This window comes from Zalophus californianus, chromosome 1, assembly GCF_009762305.2.
Source record: "Zalophus californianus isolate mZalCal1 chromosome 1, mZalCal1.pri.v2, whole genome shotgun sequence".
In the NCBI taxonomy this organism is placed as follows: Eukaryota; Metazoa; Chordata; class Mammalia; order Carnivora; family Otariidae; genus Zalophus; species Zalophus californianus.
Genome location: NC_045595.1, coordinates 13,096,081 through 13,112,165, shown reverse-complemented (window position 1 = coordinate 13,112,165; position 16,085 = coordinate 13,096,081). Strand labels below are relative to the sequence as shown.

Genomic DNA, 16,085 nt, shown 5'->3' with positions numbered 1-16,085 from the left:
GGTCCCCTTGGTGGGTGCAGGGAGGCTAGGTGAACCCCTGCTGGGTCACCACCATGGAGAACACTAAACACAAAACCTGGCCTCCGGGGTCAGAACCAGGCCCCGCCCCCAGTCTACCACTCATCTCTCAGCCTCAGTTTCCCCAGCTTGGAGCTGAGCCAACGACAGTTGCTGTCTCTTCAGGTCCTGGGACACACAAACACAAGGCTGACAGGCATGAGACCCTCAGTAACTGCAGTTGTCACCCTCAGTTACATGCGGGAGAGGGGGCAGGAACTTGAGATGGGGTGTCCCCCTACCCCGGGCAGCCCCAGCTCCCCCCTGCCCCCCAACTGGAAAAGCTCCAGGTTTCAATTCAGCACAAACAACCCAGCTTTTCCCTGGGAAATTGAAACTGAAAGCATAAACCATTTTCTGCCTGCAGATGGCCAATTCAAGAGCCTCCAGGTCAGAGGATTCTCTCTGAACTTGTCATTGGTCAGGATGGCCCCTATGCTAATAAGGGGTAGCCGCAGCCACTAGAAGGTTCCGGCGTCCTACCTCCTGCCCAAACTTACTACATCCAGGGGCAGATCTAGATGGCACCTACCTTTTATCATTACTTGCCTGTGCCCGTGGCTGACAAATCAGAGTCAATGCTGCGATGTAGGAGGCTGGGGTGGCTGGCGGTCTTGGGGATCCTGGTGGTGCTGGGTGTGTTTGTGTGCCTGATTGTCTTCGCTGTCAGGGCCAACAGCAAAGCCTGCAATGATGGCCTCCTGGCAGAGCAGGAGTGTCGCAATGTCACCTGCCTCCTGGAGCTCCAGCTAAACCAAACCCGGCAAGACTTACTACGGACCATGGACCAGGTTGCCACCTGCCACCACACTTTGGTAAGCGACTGCAGCTCCCGGAGAGGGCCCAGTGCTTGCGTGGCCCCCACAGGTCTAGATGGAGATGGACATAGAACTTGAAACTGCCCCTGGACCCGCACAATGGGAGTTGAGTTTCCCTGCTGGGGTTTGGGGCACCGCTAAGCTTTCTCAGCAGTGCTGGTGTGGGGCAGGGCCTTTAAAACTCCCCCCAGAGCACCCAAATCCCCACTAGGATGTGGGAAGAATCTACAACCTGTTATGGGAGAGCTAGAAGTTCCTCTCTGCCCCAGTCTTGGGCAGCAGAAACCCCGTCTAGGTTTTGGGATGGGGACTTCACCACGTCCTAAAGAAGGGTGGGGCTCTTGATACATCCACTCCATCCCTGAGAGACTGTGAAACTTTCACATGGGTCCTGATATGGGGGACCTTGAAACTCCCACGGACATCTAACTTGTGCTTGGAAATCCCCGTGTTCTGGGTTTGGGGGAGGACGTCTAAATCTTGGGCAATAGCCCACGAGGTCAAAGAGTTTCTCCTAGGATTTGGGCATGGGGAGCCTCCAAATTCCCACGTGGGGGGCCTCAAATCCCCTATTTCGAGGATCACATCCTTAGGTGCCCTGGGAGAGTGGGAGGTTGTGGCCATTCTTGGAGGTGGGAGACCGGGGTGCAGGGAGGTTTGGAAGGAAACCTGAAAGGGGTTTGGCCCTGGGCCCCTCTGACCATGGGGCCTGGGGAAGAGGTCCAGGGCCCAGGCCAGCAGCTACCCGGCTCCGCAGGCCAGAACGCCAGTCTCTGACCCTCCCCTCTGTCCCAGGTGAACGTGTCAGCTTCCCTGGAGATGGAGAAGGCCCAAGGTCTGGAGCAGCTCATCCAAAAAGAGGAGCTTCAGGGTAAGAAAGCACAAAGCCAGGGTTCCATGGAGGGGGATCCGGAGGGGTGGGTCAAACATTGAAGTGGGGTTGTCCCAGGGTTGGGATCGCCGGGGAGTGGTCAGAATCCAGTGGAGGGTGGGAAAGGAGTACCCCAGGTTTCCAAGGTGGGGTGGCATGAGGGCGGGGCTGGAGGCGGTGTCAGGTCCTGGGGTAGATCCTGGCGAAGGATGTGGCTGCTTGTCACGCCGTGTCCAGCCCACCGTGCTGACACAGCCCCCTGATTCTCTCCCGCCTTAGGAGAGGTTGAGAAATTGAAGCAGAAGCTGCAAGAAGCTCTGGAAGAGGTAGAGCGACTAAGGTCCGAGCCACAGCCCCTGACCACGACCCTTTCACCCATCCTTCCCCCAAGACCCAGGACTCCCTTTGCTTGGAAAATTCCCATTGCTCAGGGCGTAAAGTTTGAAGCCCAGCCTTGTCCCTCTGGTCACACAAGCCTTGAGTGGCCACTGCCCCCTCTCCTCCCCACTGATGTGGTAGGGGAGGAGGGGAGATTCTGAGGGCCGACAAGGCCAGACCTGGTGCAGGCCTGGCAGCTGCCTCAGTTGTCCCCACATCTTCCCCAGACAAGAGAAGGAGGCCTCGAGCAAGGAAGGGGAAACCAGCTTTGGCAGCTCCTTGCAAGCACTCAGCCCCTTGATGGTCCCTGTGTACCTGCTCCTGGGCCTCATTGCTCTGCTGGCCTGAGGCCTGCCGGTAAGAGGGGGGTGGCCTGGGGTGGAAGAAAGCTGGGGATGCGAGGGAGGGAGGGAGCCCAGGATAGGCCAGGGTCTGGGGAGGTGGCCTGCCTACAGGGTAGCTGGCAGGGCACAGAGAAGGGTCTTGGGGTGGGAAAGAGGGCTCCCTGAGTGGGGAGCTGGCCTGGAGCAGGGCGGGGCCACCTTCTGCCCCTCCAGGCCACCCTTAGTCCCTCTTATGATGTCTCCCCTAGCCCACAGCCTGGACTTTCCCCTTCAAGGCTTCCCTGACCAGACCAGTTTTGAGGGAGCCACATGGCAGCATGGTTAGGGGGAGGTGGGCGAGATAGCAGTGCGGTGGGGGACAAGAAGCAGCCTCAGGGTTGGCCCGGCAGGGGGCTTGGCCCAGGGCTGCCTCCCCCCACCCACCGACTCGGCCTCCCCCCAGAGCTGGGCAGGGCATAGGGTGGCGAGTGCTTATTTCTTGGTTTCGTGGTTTCTGGAAGCTCACTGACTTCTGAGTCTTTGAACTCCAAAAAGTAGACGCCCCTTTTAGCGGCAAAGACTATACTCTGAAGTTCCTGGAGTGAGTGCCATTTTGTGACCCCCATGCATCCGGGGCCTGTCCTACAGCTGAGGGTGGACACCCATTGACATCCACACCCACGCTTCCCTGCTCCAGAATGTTCCCAGGAAGCCTTAGGGTTTGGGCAGGTACCATCTCCCTGCCTCCCTGGCCCTCTTCACTGGGATCATCATACAGGACTCTACCCCCTCATCAGCACTCACCGAGGGCCGAGCACTCTACTCATCTAGTCTCATCTCCCCTCCTGTCTTCACTGCATCTTCTCCTGATGCCTGGTCCAATGGGGGGAAACCCAGCCTGTGGTAGGGGGGCATCCTGCCCTAGTTCCCAATCCCATCCCACAGACTATTCGGGGCTGGGATTCAAACCTGGATCTGCAGACACACATAGGCCGGGCCCTTGTCACGGTGCTCCTCCCCACCCCAGCCCGAACTCGTATTCCTCCTGCAGTACCCAGGTCTGGGAACCCCTCCTCCAGAGAGTCTCTCTGCTTCTTCCAAATTCAGAGCTGCTGTCTCGATAGACTCTTTGTCGACTTTCACAGACCTTCCCAGGCTCTGTCAACCCTTCCTCCTCTGTTATCTCCCTTTCTCCAAGTCCTTCTAGAATCCTAACAATTGTCCAGGCCATTTCCTGCCATTGCACTGGAGCCGGGACCTTTGCGTCTGTTAGCACTTTTGACTTTTGCGCTGCGTTGGGCTCTGCCGTGGAGCCTGCCCTGGGTGCTGCAGGATCTTGAGCAACTTCCCTGGCCCAACCCACCAGAATGCCTGTACCGTTACCCCCCACACACACCCATTGTGACAATAAAAAAATGCCTTCAGACATTACCAAGTCTCTCATGGTGGTGGGGGCAGGTTCACTTCCTCTGAGAACCTCTGCTCTAGAGGTTTTCCTCACTTCCGTGTCCCCAGCTTGCAGGACGGCCCAGGAGGAGTTCACTGGGTTACTTTAGGATGGCTGAGTCATTTGACCCCTCAGGAACAGCCCCCCCATCTCACAAATAAGGAAACTGAAATCCAGAAATGTTCCCGGACTTACTCGGGGCTTCTGAGCTGCTCAGGGAATTCTGATTCCCAGAAGAAAACCCTTCTCACGTGACCTCCTGGGTCCTCCCCCCAACCTGTTCCTGAAGCCGGAAAGGCAAATATTCCAGAGATGGGTTCTCATTGGGAAGGAATATGAGCTTTATTCAGGAGGCTGGCCACCTGGGGAGAAGGCCAACTCCAAGGTTTCTGCCTGACCCAGAAATTTTTCAAGGGATTTAGGGCAGTTAATCTGTTAAGGGAGTGCAGTGGCCTGTGATAATTCTTAATTATGTGCAGTCTTAAGGTGCCAGCTACACACGTTATTATGGTGCTCACAGGTCGGCAAGGGATTCTGGGTTCTTGGTTCCCTGGGGTGGTGCAGGAGAGCCTGGTGACGTGCAGAAGTGCTCTGTTCTTTCTAGGAAAGAGTGCGAGATCTATAAATATACGAGAAAAGGTTTAGTTAATCAGTCAGTCAGGCTAAGGGTGCTGGCTAAAACTTAGTGCATACTAGACCAGTCGGAGGGGTTGAGGTGCCTTCACCTCCACCACCATCCTCAACTCCCACTCCCAGCTAGGGCTACCAGAATGTCCCAAAACAGTGCTACCCCTCCCTCCGCCCCCCGTGCCTGGACTGTGTTTCCATGGTGATGGGGGACAGGTTTGCCCAATATGATGGATTCAACCTGTTCAATTTCTCCTCCCAAGCCCCCATATGTGGCTGAGTAGAAACTTCTCTCCTTCCTAAAAATGCCCCTGTAGGGGCCAAGGGCCGACTGCCCCAAGATGGGCCGCTTTGGCATGAAGACTATATTGAGTAAAAAACCAGTCAAGGGGCACCCGGCTGGTTCAGTGGGTTAAGCGTCTGCCTTCGGGTCAGGTCATGATCCCAGGGTCCTGTGATCGAGTCCCACATCAGGCTCCTTGCTCAGCGGGAAGCCTGCTTCTCCCTCTGCCTCTGCCACTCCCCCTGCTCACTCTCTCTCTCAAACAAATAAAATCTTAAAAAAAAAAAAAAAAGGCAATCAAGGGGCACCTGGCTGTGTCAGTCTGTAGAGCATGCGACTCTTGATCTCAGGGTCGTGAGTTCGAGCCCCACGTTGGACGTAGAGCCTACTTAAACAAATCAAATATTCTGATTTTAAAAATACAGTAAGGGGTCCCTGGGTGGCTCAAATGGTTAAACGGTTAAACGGTTAAACGTCTGCCTTCGGCTCAGATCATGATCCTGAAGTCCTGGGATTGAGCCTGGGCTCCCTGCTCAGCAAGGAGTCTCCTTGTCTCTCTCCCTCTGCCCCTCCCCCTCCAATTGTGCTCTCTTTCTCAAATAAATAAATGAAATCTTTAAAAAAATTAAAAATAAAATAAATAAAATAAAATAAGCAATCAAAACCCAGCAGATTCAGGAAGCACTCTTTCCTCGCTCACAACTGCCTAAAAAGAATTTACACAGAGGACCCGCCCCAGGATGAGAGCTCTCGCCAATAGATCACTACATCATATTGTGAACTTGATATGGTAGACAGGGAGAAACCCAGCAAGGCCTATTTGATCAAAATCTTCTGTGTCCCATTCTTTCTGAGTGGCTCAGCATATACTTGTTTACTGAGCATTTACTCTTTTTCATCTTCCTATGAATTGTGTTCCTTCCCTTTGAAGTCCCAAACCCCTACTCCCTCCTTTCCTTAGTTTAGAATGACATATGTACCTGATTTTGCCCGTCTTTGGAAGTTCCTTGTCTGTGTGGATTCCCCATATGTATGAAATTAAATTTTATTTTCTCCTGTTAATCTGTCTCATGTTAATTTGATCCTTAGTCCGGCTAGAAGGATCTAGAAGGGGCACAGGAAATTCTTACTCCCTAACACCACTTTTCCCTCACTGGCTGTGACCCAGTGGAGGGTTGAGAAGTCAGGTCAGGGCGTGTGGGTGGCTCAGATGGTTAAGCGTCTGCCTTCGGCTCAGGTCGTGATCCCAGGGTCCTGGGATCGAGTCCCGCGTCGGGCTCCCTGCTCCTTGGGAGCCTGCTTCTCCCTCTGCTTCTCTCTCTCTCTCTCTCTCTCTCCCTCCCTCTGTCTCTCATGAATGAATAAATAAAATCTAAAAAAAAAAAAAAAAGTCAGGTCAGAGGGATCCTGCGGGTCTGTGCGGTTCCATCTCCAGCAGGAATCCGGTAGTGACCAGAGGCTGCTGTGTGACCCTGCCCTGTGCCTTGGCCTCTCTGGGCTCTGGTTTCTTCCTGTGGAATGGGGGCACGGGAAAGGGGAAGACACCACTCACATTTACTGCACGACTACTGTGTCCATGCGGTGGCAGTAGGAAAGAGGCTTTGCTTTTTAGGAGCTCCCCTAGTCTGATGGTGGAGGCAGCCAGGACTCAAACCCATAAAAGGTGAAATTACAGAAGAGCTCAAAGAGCTAGTCAGAAGGGGCCTGGAGTTAGTGGGGGAGGGAAAGGGCTCTGGAGGAGGAGATACATGAGTCAGGGGTAGGGGTGGGAGGAGTTTATAAGGAACTGTTAGCTGGGCAAAGACAAGGGGAAAGTGTGCTCAGGTAGAGCAAAGGGCGAACACAGAGGCCCTGTGGGGGGGGGGCGGTGCGAATGTGCTTGCCAGAAGAGGAGGTCAGAAGGGGGTCAACAAGGAGAAAATAAAGACATAAGGGACTTGCAAGGTGAAAGGATTCTATGCAAAGCCCCCTCCCCAGCCAAGCTTATAGGCAAAAACTCACAGGCGTCTGACGGCCCTGACTCTCTGTTTTTCCAGGTCATGGTGCCCCTTGTTCTCAGAAGACAGACGACCACAGGACACCTGAGTGCCTCCATTGGTTAAGCGTCTGCTTTCAGCTCCGGTCATGATCTCCCGGGGTCCTGGGATTGAGCCCCACATCAGGCTCCTTGCTCAGTGGGGAGCCTGCTTCTCCCTCCGCCTGCCGCTCCCCCCGTTTGTGCTCTCTCTCTCTGATAAATAAATAAATAAAATCTTTAAAAAGAAAAACTAGGCCATCACGACAAAGCATATTCTTTTCTAGCGAGTCAGCAAACCACATCCCAGATGAGCCCCGGAAAGAGCTGTCCCCCCTGCAGAAACTTGTCACCTCCTGATTTTGATCAAATAGGCCTTGCTGGGTTTCTCCCTGTCTACCATTTATTTATCTATGGGGCCAAGCAAGTGTCGACACCCTCCTCACACATCCTCCCCCAGGGGCACAGCTGAGCCTGACATCTCTCTCCATGTCTGGCCCCTCTCCTCCCTCGGAAGGTGAATAAACTCTGTCCAGCTCGTGCTCCACTCTTTGCGCAATTCTTTGCCACCGGGCTCACCGGACACCCTAACATCATCTCAAAGCTTTCTTTGAGGTGGGTGGGGGGATGGGTTAGCCTGCTGATGGGTATTAAAGAGGGCACGTTCCGCGTGGAGCACTGGGTGTTATGCACCAACAATGAATCATGGAACACTACATCAAGAACTAATGATGTAATGTATGGTGATTAACATAACAATAAAAAAGATGAAAAAAAAAGCTTTCTTTGAACTTACCCACCATCCTGAGCTTCCCACTACTTGCCCTCTACTCTTTCTATCTCCCCAAAGACCCCTCTCCCTCTCCCCAGTTCTCCCCACTCAGACTTCAACTCTGCTGACCGACCTCCGCTTTTCAACCCACCCGCAGGTGATCCTCCCTTGGCTCCTCCACAGCCCCCCCTCCTTCCCCTCAAGACCCTTCGGCACCCCTTCCCCGCCTTCAGCCCTTGTCTCCACGTCGCTGGATCCTTCTCCCGCCCACACGCCCTCTGGCCACCCTTACCAACCTCCCAGTGCTCCCAATTCCCTCTTGGCGAAGCAGCTGGAGCAGGGGGCATGGTTCGGGTTCACGTTCCCTCCTGCACGCCAGATCTCTCTCTTATAAAATCTAAGCTTGGCTCTTTTTCACCCCATCCCTCCAGTGTCATGGAGGGACCTATATGTTATTCTCTCCACCTGTACCATCCCAGAGGAAAGAAACGGAATTTGGCCCAAGGCTACTGAATGTGCTGATGATCTGAGCTGCAGACAGCCTGCACAACGTGCTCCCAGCAATGGGGCCGTCCCCTTGGCCAAGCCAACTTGGAATTACCACCCCTCCTCTGGGGACAAGGTCAAACTCGACCACATGGTCTCCATCTTCTAGAAAGCATGAAATGGGCAGCTTCTAAACAGGTCAATTAGGAAAGGTGAAGGGAGATCACCCAGAGATCAGATAAAAACCCTGCCCTTTTCCTCACTCACTTCACTGAGACTCTTCAAAAACTCACCGACCTTGATCCTAACTCTCATGCAGGAAAATCGATCCTGGCTGCGCATTGCATCTCTCAGTCAGCCCCAGACATTAGGAAGAAAAAAAAAAACACCTTAAAAAACTGGATAAAGCCCACAAAACCATCAATCCGAAGTACTGGACCAGGCCTTCAAGGTTTTTTAACAGCAGAGAGGAGGAAATCAAAGAGGAAAAGAGAAAAAGATCAAAAAACGATCTCAGGCTTATCAGCTCCTGGCTGCTGCCGTCACTGGAGCGATTCTAGAAAAGTCTTACCATGCTGGCTTGACCCAAACATTCAACAAACCCCCTCCAGGAGCTTGTTACGCTTGCGGTAAGCCTGACCACTGGTCCAAACGGTGTCCCAATAAAAAAACAAAGACAAAAAAGGGCACCCAAAACCTCTTGCCCCGCCGGTAAGCAGGTTGGCCCCTGGAAGGGTGACGACCCCATCCTCAGAGTTGGGGGGGGCACCTCCCAAAACCTGTCCTCAGGGCCCAAATAGGGGAGAGGATCAGCCATATCCCCGGTGGCTGATCTCTTGGGACTTCAGGGTACGGACTGACACACCCCAGGATCTCCCTGGATTTTCAGGACCCTCTCTTCCCTCCCCCATCTCTGTTGTTGGGGTTGATGGTGTTCTTTTTTTTCTTTTTTCTTTTTTTTTAGATTTTATTTATTTATTCATGAGAGAGGGAGAAGCAGGCTCCCCACCAAGCAGGGAGCCCGATGCGGGACTCGATCCCAGGACTCCGGGATCATGACCCGAGCCGAAGGCAGATGCCTAACCATCTGAGCCACGCAGGCGCCCTGATGGTGTTCTTTCTTCAGCTACCCGACTCTTGTCACGTGCCCTGGGAGGTCAGGTCCTTCGCCATCTCTTTCTTGCTCTGCTGTCCTCTCCCCCTCCCAGGACAAGCCATTGTGACCAACCCAGGGACTCGCTTTCATCTGCACCCCATACAGCCCCAATCCCAATTCCTGGCACTCCTTACTGGACCTACACACCCTGCTCCCACTTCACTCTCTCCAGCTATGACTCCAGGTCCCTCGTCCGCGTGGGACACCTCCAAACCACTTGAGGCTACTCACCTCGCCCCCATCACCCTACACCTCGAGGATCCTACTTCTTTCCCCCCCAAACCCCAACACCCTCTCAAACCCGGGGCCTTAAGAGGCTTGCAGCCCCTCATTTCCAAATTCCTTTCCTCAGATGTCTTAAAGCCTACTAACTCTCCTTACAATACTCCAGTCCTTCCCGGCAAAAAGCCAGACGGTTCTCGCAGATTAGTTCAGGATCTCAGAGTTACCAATGAGGCAGTGCCCCCCGAGCCAGACACCCCTCTCTCCACCATTCCACCCTCCACCATGGACTTCAGTGTCTTAGATCTTAAAGACCCATTTTTCACTATTCCCATCTCCCCAGAATCCCAAGACCTCTTCACCTTAGCCCGACACGGTTAGCTTGGGACACTCCTCCCACGGGGTCTTAGGGGTAGCCCCCACCCCTGTGGACCAGCTCTGGCGTCAGAGCTTTCCCACCTCTCCCTTCCAAATAGTACCCCTCCCCAACCTGTGGGTGACCTCCTCTTCAGCCCTCACCATCACCATCCTCACCTTCCTAAACAACAAAGGTTACAGAGTCGCCCTCTCCAAAGCTCATCTTTTTTTTTTTTTTAAAGATTTTTTATTTATTTATTTGAGAGAGAATGAGAGACAGAGAGCACGAGAGGGAGGAGGGTCAGAGGGAGAAGCAGACTCCCCGCCGAGCAGGGAGCCCGATGCGGGACTCGATCCCGGGACTCCAGGATCATGACCTGAGCCGAAGGCAGTCGCCCAACCGACTGAGCCACCCAGGCGCCCTCCAAAGCTCATCTTAATCAACCCTCTGTCCCATACCCAGGATTTTTGCTTACACCGGGACAAACTGACCATCTGGCCCTGCATGGAGCCCAACTCTCAGACCTACTTTCTCTGTGGCTCACCCCCCACTTGGAAGGGGCACTGCACCCTCGTGTACCTGGTTCCTGATCCACGCTTCCCCAGCTCCCCAGCCCTCACACCCCTAACACGGAGCGTAACGGGCACTCGAGCAGAAGCCCGGTCCTTTTGTGTCCCGCCCTGTAGAACGGAGCCGAGGTCTAGCCTCATCCTCCTTGGCAGCCTTATGGGAATTGGGCTACGCACGGGAGCAACGGCTCATCCTATCCATACGTGGGAAGCCTCTCTTTCCTTGAGTCAAAAGTAGCCGATTTTGGTTCCACCCTCTAAGCAACCCAGAGACAGTCTGATTCCCTGGGAGGAGTGGTTCTTCAAAATCCTCTCATTTTAGACCCGTTGACTGCTAATCAGGGGCTTACTCGTACCTTATTGTGGAAGAATGCTGCTTCCATGTAAATGAGTCAGGTCAGGTCTTGGACAGCCCTGAGAAAATTATCAACTCAGCTAGGGACAAGGAGGAACAATATAAAAACTTGGGTGGGGGGGGCGCCTGGGTGGCTCAGATGGTTAAGCGTCTGCCTTCGGCTCAGGTCATGATCCCAGGGTCCTGGGATCGAGTCCCGCATCGGGCTCCCTGCTCGGCGGGGAGCCTGCTTCTCCCTCTGCCTCTCTCTCTCTCTGTCTCTGTCTCTCATGAATAAATAAATAAAATCTTAAAAAAAAAAAAAAACTTGGGTGGGGTGCTGATTGGTTCTTCTGGAAACTAGATATCTGGTCTTGGTTCTCATGGCTCATTCCATTCCTGGGACCTTTGGTGGTTATCGGACTAGCCCTTATTTGGGGGGGGGGGGTCCACGTATTTTAAAATATCGAATCTCCTTCATCCCGGACGGAATCTCAACCCTTGGTAGCTCTCTGAGGTCTCAGCAAGCTCATGCTAAAGGCCCCCTTACTCTGAGAGCAAGATGCCACCAACATCTCCCTCAGTCTCATCCCTCTTGCCTCTGGAGGAGATGAAAAGAGGGGGAGGGAGGGGGAGGAGGCGGAGGACGAGAGGAGGAGGGGAGGGGGAGGGGAGGGGAGGGGAGGGGAAGGAGGGGGAGGAGGGGGAGATTCGCTTCTGAGAGGAAGGGACATCGCTAGTTGTAGACCGACCTGGATCTGATTCACGATGTAAGTTCGCTCCCTGGCGGCCTCGTGGAGATCGGGCAGGGAGATGGCACCGCTCCCCTCGGGCGTCTGCCCCCCCCCCCCCCCCCCCGACCCTCTCAGCCAGTCACAGGAAAGCCTGGCAGCCTGAACCAGGCCAACCTCAGTCGGTTGGGTAGCCTCCCGTCTTTTAGCCTCAGTTTTTGTTTTGTTTTTTAAGATTTTATTTATGTGACAGAGAGAGACACAGCGAGAGAGGGAACACAAGCAGGGGGAGTGGGAGAGGGAGAAGCAGACTCCCCGCCGAGCAGGGAGCCCGATGCGGGACTCGATCCCGGGACTCCAGGATCATGACCTGAGCCGAAGGCAGTCGCTTAACGACTGAGCCACCCAGGCGCCCCTAGCCTCAGTTTTTCCACGAACAGATGGAGAGCCTTGCTGAGTAGCCCCAGTGCAGATGGGTGCCTTGGAGGATGTGCTCACATGGTTCCGCTGGGCCCTATGGGGCAGGAGCTAGGGCCATCCCCCTTCACAGTGGGGGAGACTCTGAGGCTCGGAGGGACAGCACATGGGGTGCAGCAGGACTGGAACCCAGGACCCCCAATCCTGTCCTGGGCTCTGGTAGCCTAGGCTGGCCCCTGGCCGGGGTCCGCCCTCCCAACGGACTCGGGAAGCCACGGCCGGGAGGGGCGGAACCGTGGGTGTCCCTGGCGCCCCAAGGTGCCAATTAAATGCTCGTGGCTGTCTGGGGCCAGAGCTGTGGAAGGCGGCATGGCCGAGCTGGGGCCAGAGCCGGGCCGCGCGTGGCGGGTTGCTGGCCCTGTGCGGGGCAGCGGTTGTTCCTGGCGGCCGCGGCAGCCGGGGCAGCCCTGCTGGCCTGGAATCTGGCCTCCTCGAACCTCCCGGGGACCTCGCTGCCAGAGCCAGGGGCCAACGCCACGGCGCCCCCGCGGACCTGGAGCCTGAGCTCGAGGAACTGCGTAGACGGCTGGCAGAGGCGACCCAGCAAGAGGAGGCTCTGGCCAGACAGCTGGGACCAGGCAACCGAGTTGGTCGGGAGCTGGAGGAGGCACTAAGGGCCTGTCAGGGCCGCCAGGTAGGTTGGGGCAGGGTGGTGGGCTGGGGAATCCAGAATTGGGAGAGGCCCGCACACATATCCCACGGTTGCCCCCCTGTGCACTGGTTTCCCTAATTCTTTAACAGAAGGGAGCAGATGAGAATAGCACCATAGTCCCTTCCAAATCCTACAATACCAGCTCCCCCTGGCATCTACCTTCTGAGAAGGCCCCCACAGTTCTCCGCTATCTGCCTAATAGCTGGTGATGGCTAGGGAAGCCCAGGCCTCTGAGCCCACCTGGGGAGCCCCTGTGCGAACCCTCCCCCTGGGTGCCCACTCTACCTCCCCCAGCAGTGTCCAGCAGCCCTATTTCGAGAGAGGGACATTCATGTCACCTCTATATTAGGAAGCTAAAGTTGGCTCTCTTGGGGGAGGTACTGGCCAGGTCCTCCCTTTTCCTCTGGCCACCCCTTCAAACTCTTTCTTAACCCTTCCCAGCCCTGGGCCTTGCAAAAGAACCATCCTCAAAGTCCCAACCTTCCATTTACCAACTATTCTGTACCTCTGTGTACCAGGCCCAGCGGGGGTTGAGCGGTGTGTGAATTTTAGAAATCAAAACAGACCTCTGTCTTTTACCTGCCTGCCTAAGAGAAGGGCCTGAGGCCACTGAGGTTAAGAGCAGCCTGTTCTGGGTTCAAATTCTGACTCCGCCCCTCAGTGGGAAATGTTCTGAGAAAGCCAGGCCAGTTGTTTTGAAGAATGTCTCCCATAGCTGAGGGAGCAAACCCAATCATTGTCAACCACCAAACTGGCCTGTATTGGTTTAAAACCCTAGTCGGCGGGTTCTAGAAGAGCTGGAATTGGAACCGGAATCTGACGCAGAGCTAAACCGTTTCCACATCTGGTGGCTTGGGGTGGGGGGCAGTGGACCTGGACAGAGCAGCGGTCACCGCTCGGTGCGGCAGGCCACTTCTGTGTTTTCCAACCACAGGACTCCCAAAGGACATTCCAAATAAAGCTCAGGGAACGCGGTGACCAGTGTCAGTTCAGTCTGCAAAGAGGGGAGACTTCACTTCTTCTCTCCTCCCCTCCCCCCCCCCCCCCCCCCCCCCCCCCCCCCCCCCCCCCCCCCCCCCCCCCCCCCCCCCCCCCTCCCCTCCTCACTTCCCCTCCACTCCTCAGAGCCGGCTTCAGACCCAAATGATGATCCTGAAGACTGAGATTGAAGAGGCCAAGGCACAGGGGACCCAGATGGGGGCTGAGAACGGGGCGCTCACAGGTGTGTTGGGGCGCAAGGCGTGGCCAGGGCTAGGGGTGGGAAGAGCCTAAAAGGTTCCTGGTTACGCAAATGGCACGCAAGGGTGCAAACGTAAAGGACACGCAAATAAACGCGAAAAGTTATGAAAGAAACGCACGTAACACTCAAAGGCCACGCAAACGTCACAAAAACAGCGCAAATACAACAAAATACGCAAACGCCACGTACACGACTCCCGAAAGCAATACAAACCTATAAAAAGCTCTGCAAATGACACGTAAAAGTCATGCAAACAGCACACAAACTTAATTCAAATAAAGCAAAGCTGCAAATAGTATGCAGACTGTAAACTCGAACGCCTGCTTTAGCGGGGCGGGAGCGAGGTCTCGGAGCTGAGCCCGCTCCCTGCGCCCGCAGATGCCCTGGCGCGCTGGGAGGCGGCGGCCACGGAGTCTGCGCGGAGGTTGGACGAGGCACAGCAGCGCGCACGCGCGGCCGAGGCGGTGGCCGAAGCTTGCGCAGCCCGGGAGGCGGTGCTGCGCGAACGCGCGTGAGTGCAGGGCGGGGCCCGGGGTGGACGGGCGCGGTGCGTGGCCAATAGCTGCGCAAGACTTCGTTCTTTCGGCCAATCATCACATTGAGGGGGAAGGAAGGGGAGGGGGGAGGGTCCCTGGGGGTGGTGAAGGGGGTGTGGCATGTGGGCGGGGCCTTGGAGAGTTGAGTGATGGGAGAGTCGAAGAGGGGATCCTAGAGTTGGAACCTAGGGGTGGTGAAGGATGTAGGCGCGCTGGAGGTGAGAATCTCCACGTTGGGGCCGGCTTTCTGGAGGCATTTGTCCCTGGGGTCGGGCTTACATGGAGGGCCTTGGGGAAGGGCGAGGAGCGGGAGAAAATGATGTAAGGAAAAGGTATTGAGAGAGAGGACGGGAGCGAGGAGGTGGAGCTCCTGGAAGAGGAGCTGGGAGTCCCTGGGGAGGAGTCCCAGGAATGGCTGGGGGTGGAGAAAGGATAGGGGATCCTGGGGAGCGGGGTTCTCAGAAAAGATGGAAGAGTACTGGGGGGTGGGGGACAGGGGTCCAGGTGCTGATGGGCTTCTCCCCACTTCCGTCAGTAAAGCCCTGGAAGCCGAGATGGGCCCCCAGCGCAGAGTGCCGCAACCCCGATCCCGCTCCGTGTCCCGACCCCGACCCGGCCCCCGTTCGCGCTCTCGCCCAGGACCCTCTGGGGGCTGCCGGAGGCCGGCGCGGCGCGCACGAGGGTGAGTCAGACCCCAGGAGGATGAGGGCTCTGAGGCCAGAACGGCACACGCTGTGGCTGGAACATGTATAGAGGTGCCCACCCTGGATGAGATGCCCCGTCGACACCCATCAACGCTCAGCTTTAGATCCAAGAACCACTCTGAACGGAAACTACAGGAAGGAGACTCGACCCTCTCTCCCCAACCATCTAGTGCTTATTTCACAGATGGGGAAACTGAGGACCATTTGATAACACAATGAGACAGTGTTTTGGGACTTAAGTTCCTTCTAATGACAGTGTTGCTTCATCCCACAGACATGAAGACTTAAGTCCAGCCCTAGCTCAAGAGTGACCTGGAAGGGTCACTTCTCCTCTCTGGGTCTCGGTTTACCTAGTCTGTAAGTTGAGTGGAATCATGTTTAGTGAGCCAGCCTATCAACTGACTGAGATGTCACAATGGGAAAAACTACAGACCCCTCTTCCTATGAGGAGGGTATGAAACTCCCAAATGGAATTTTAGCAAAAGGAATTAAGCAACACCCTTCTTAAATACATCACAACAAAGGGGACTTATGCCTGAGATGCAGGGATGATTCGATATTCACAAGTCTGCTAATAAAATTCACCATACTAATGGATCAAATGAGAAAAGTTCTGAAAAGGCTATCAAAATGAGTGCCAAGGTGAGGATGACCAGGGCCAAGTATTTAATGTTATTCTGGAGGTACCAGCACTTGGACAAGGAAAATAAAGAAGAGGTATGAATATTAGAAAAGCAGTAGGGAATTTATAGTTTGGATCATATGTAAGCACCGTTTATATAGGTCAAAAATAATAGAAATATCAACAGTTTCATATGGCTCAATTTCACATTAATTTTGTCTTTTACCTTATATTTGACATAACTTCAGACTTACAGGAAAGTTGGAAGATTAGTACAAAGAATTCCTGGATACCCTTCCCCCAGATTCCACAAATGTTACCGCCTTTGCTTTATTCTTTTCTCTCTCTCTCTCTCTCTCTGAATCTTTTATGAAAAACTTGCAGAAATGATGTCTTGTTACCCATAAC

General features: G+C 54.8%; 2 protein-coding genes across 5 annotated transcripts; both read left to right on the top strand.

Moving 5' to 3' along the window:
• The first annotated feature begins 426 nt into the window (after positions 1 to 426).
• Positions 427 to 7,045, top strand: BST2 (bone marrow stromal cell antigen 2). 4 transcript variants are annotated; one of them, XM_027581701.2, is made up of 5 exons: positions 427 to 872; positions 1,671 to 1,746; positions 2,026 to 2,072; positions 2,352 to 2,481; positions 3,646 to 3,818. In XM_027581701.2, exons 1-5 carry the CDS (start codon positions 579 to 581, stop codon positions 3,660 to 3,662), a joined length of 564 nt encoding a protein of 187 aa, XP_027437502.1. In that variant the 5' UTR covers positions 427 to 578; the 3' UTR covers positions 3,663 to 3,818. The 4 variants fall into 4 exon arrangements, with proteins under 4 accessions (XP_027437502.1, XP_027437501.1, XP_027437504.1 ...); XM_027581700.2 differs by lacking the exon at positions 3,646 to 3,818 and adding an exon at positions 6,841 to 7,045 and having other exon boundaries at positions 435 to 872; XM_027581703.2 differs by having other exon boundaries at positions 435 to 872; positions 2,026 to 2,086; positions 3,646 to 3,779.
• A 2,694-nt stretch (positions 7,046 to 9,739) lies between these two features.
• On the top strand, positions 9,740 to 14,330 carry CCDC194 (coiled-coil domain containing 194). The gene is made up of 4 exons (XM_035726777.1): positions 9,740 to 9,830; positions 12,217 to 12,557; positions 13,701 to 13,797; positions 14,194 to 14,330. Exons 1-4 carry the CDS (start codon positions 9,740 to 9,742, stop codon positions 14,328 to 14,330), a joined length of 666 nt encoding a protein of 221 aa, XP_035582670.1.
• The last annotated feature ends 1,755 nt before the right edge of the window (positions 14,331 to 16,085 follow it).

Coding starts and splice junctions, on each gene's coding strand:
- BST2 (XM_027581700.2), top strand. CDS start 579: ATGGCACCTACCTTTTATCATTACTTGCCTGTGCCCGTGGCTGACAAA. Junction 873..1,670: donor CCACCTGCCACCACACTTTG/GTAAGCGACTGC, acceptor CCTCTGTCCCAG/GTGAACGTGTCAGCTTCCCT. Junction 1,747..2,025: donor CCAAAAAGAGGAGCTTCAGG/GTAAGAAAGCAC, acceptor CTCCCGCCTTAG/GAGAGGTTGAGAAATTGAAG.
- CCDC194 (XM_035726777.1), top strand. CDS start 9,740: ATGGACTTCAGTGTCTTAGATCTTAAAGACCCATTTTTCACTATTCCC. Junction 9,831..12,216: donor CTTCACCTTAGCCCGACACG/GTTAGCTTGGGA, acceptor GTCTGGGGCCAG/AGCTGTGGAAGGCGGCATGG. Junction 13,798..14,193: donor TGAGAACGGGGCGCTCACAG/GTGTGTTGGGGC, acceptor CTGCGCCCGCAG/ATGCCCTGGCGCGCTGGGAG.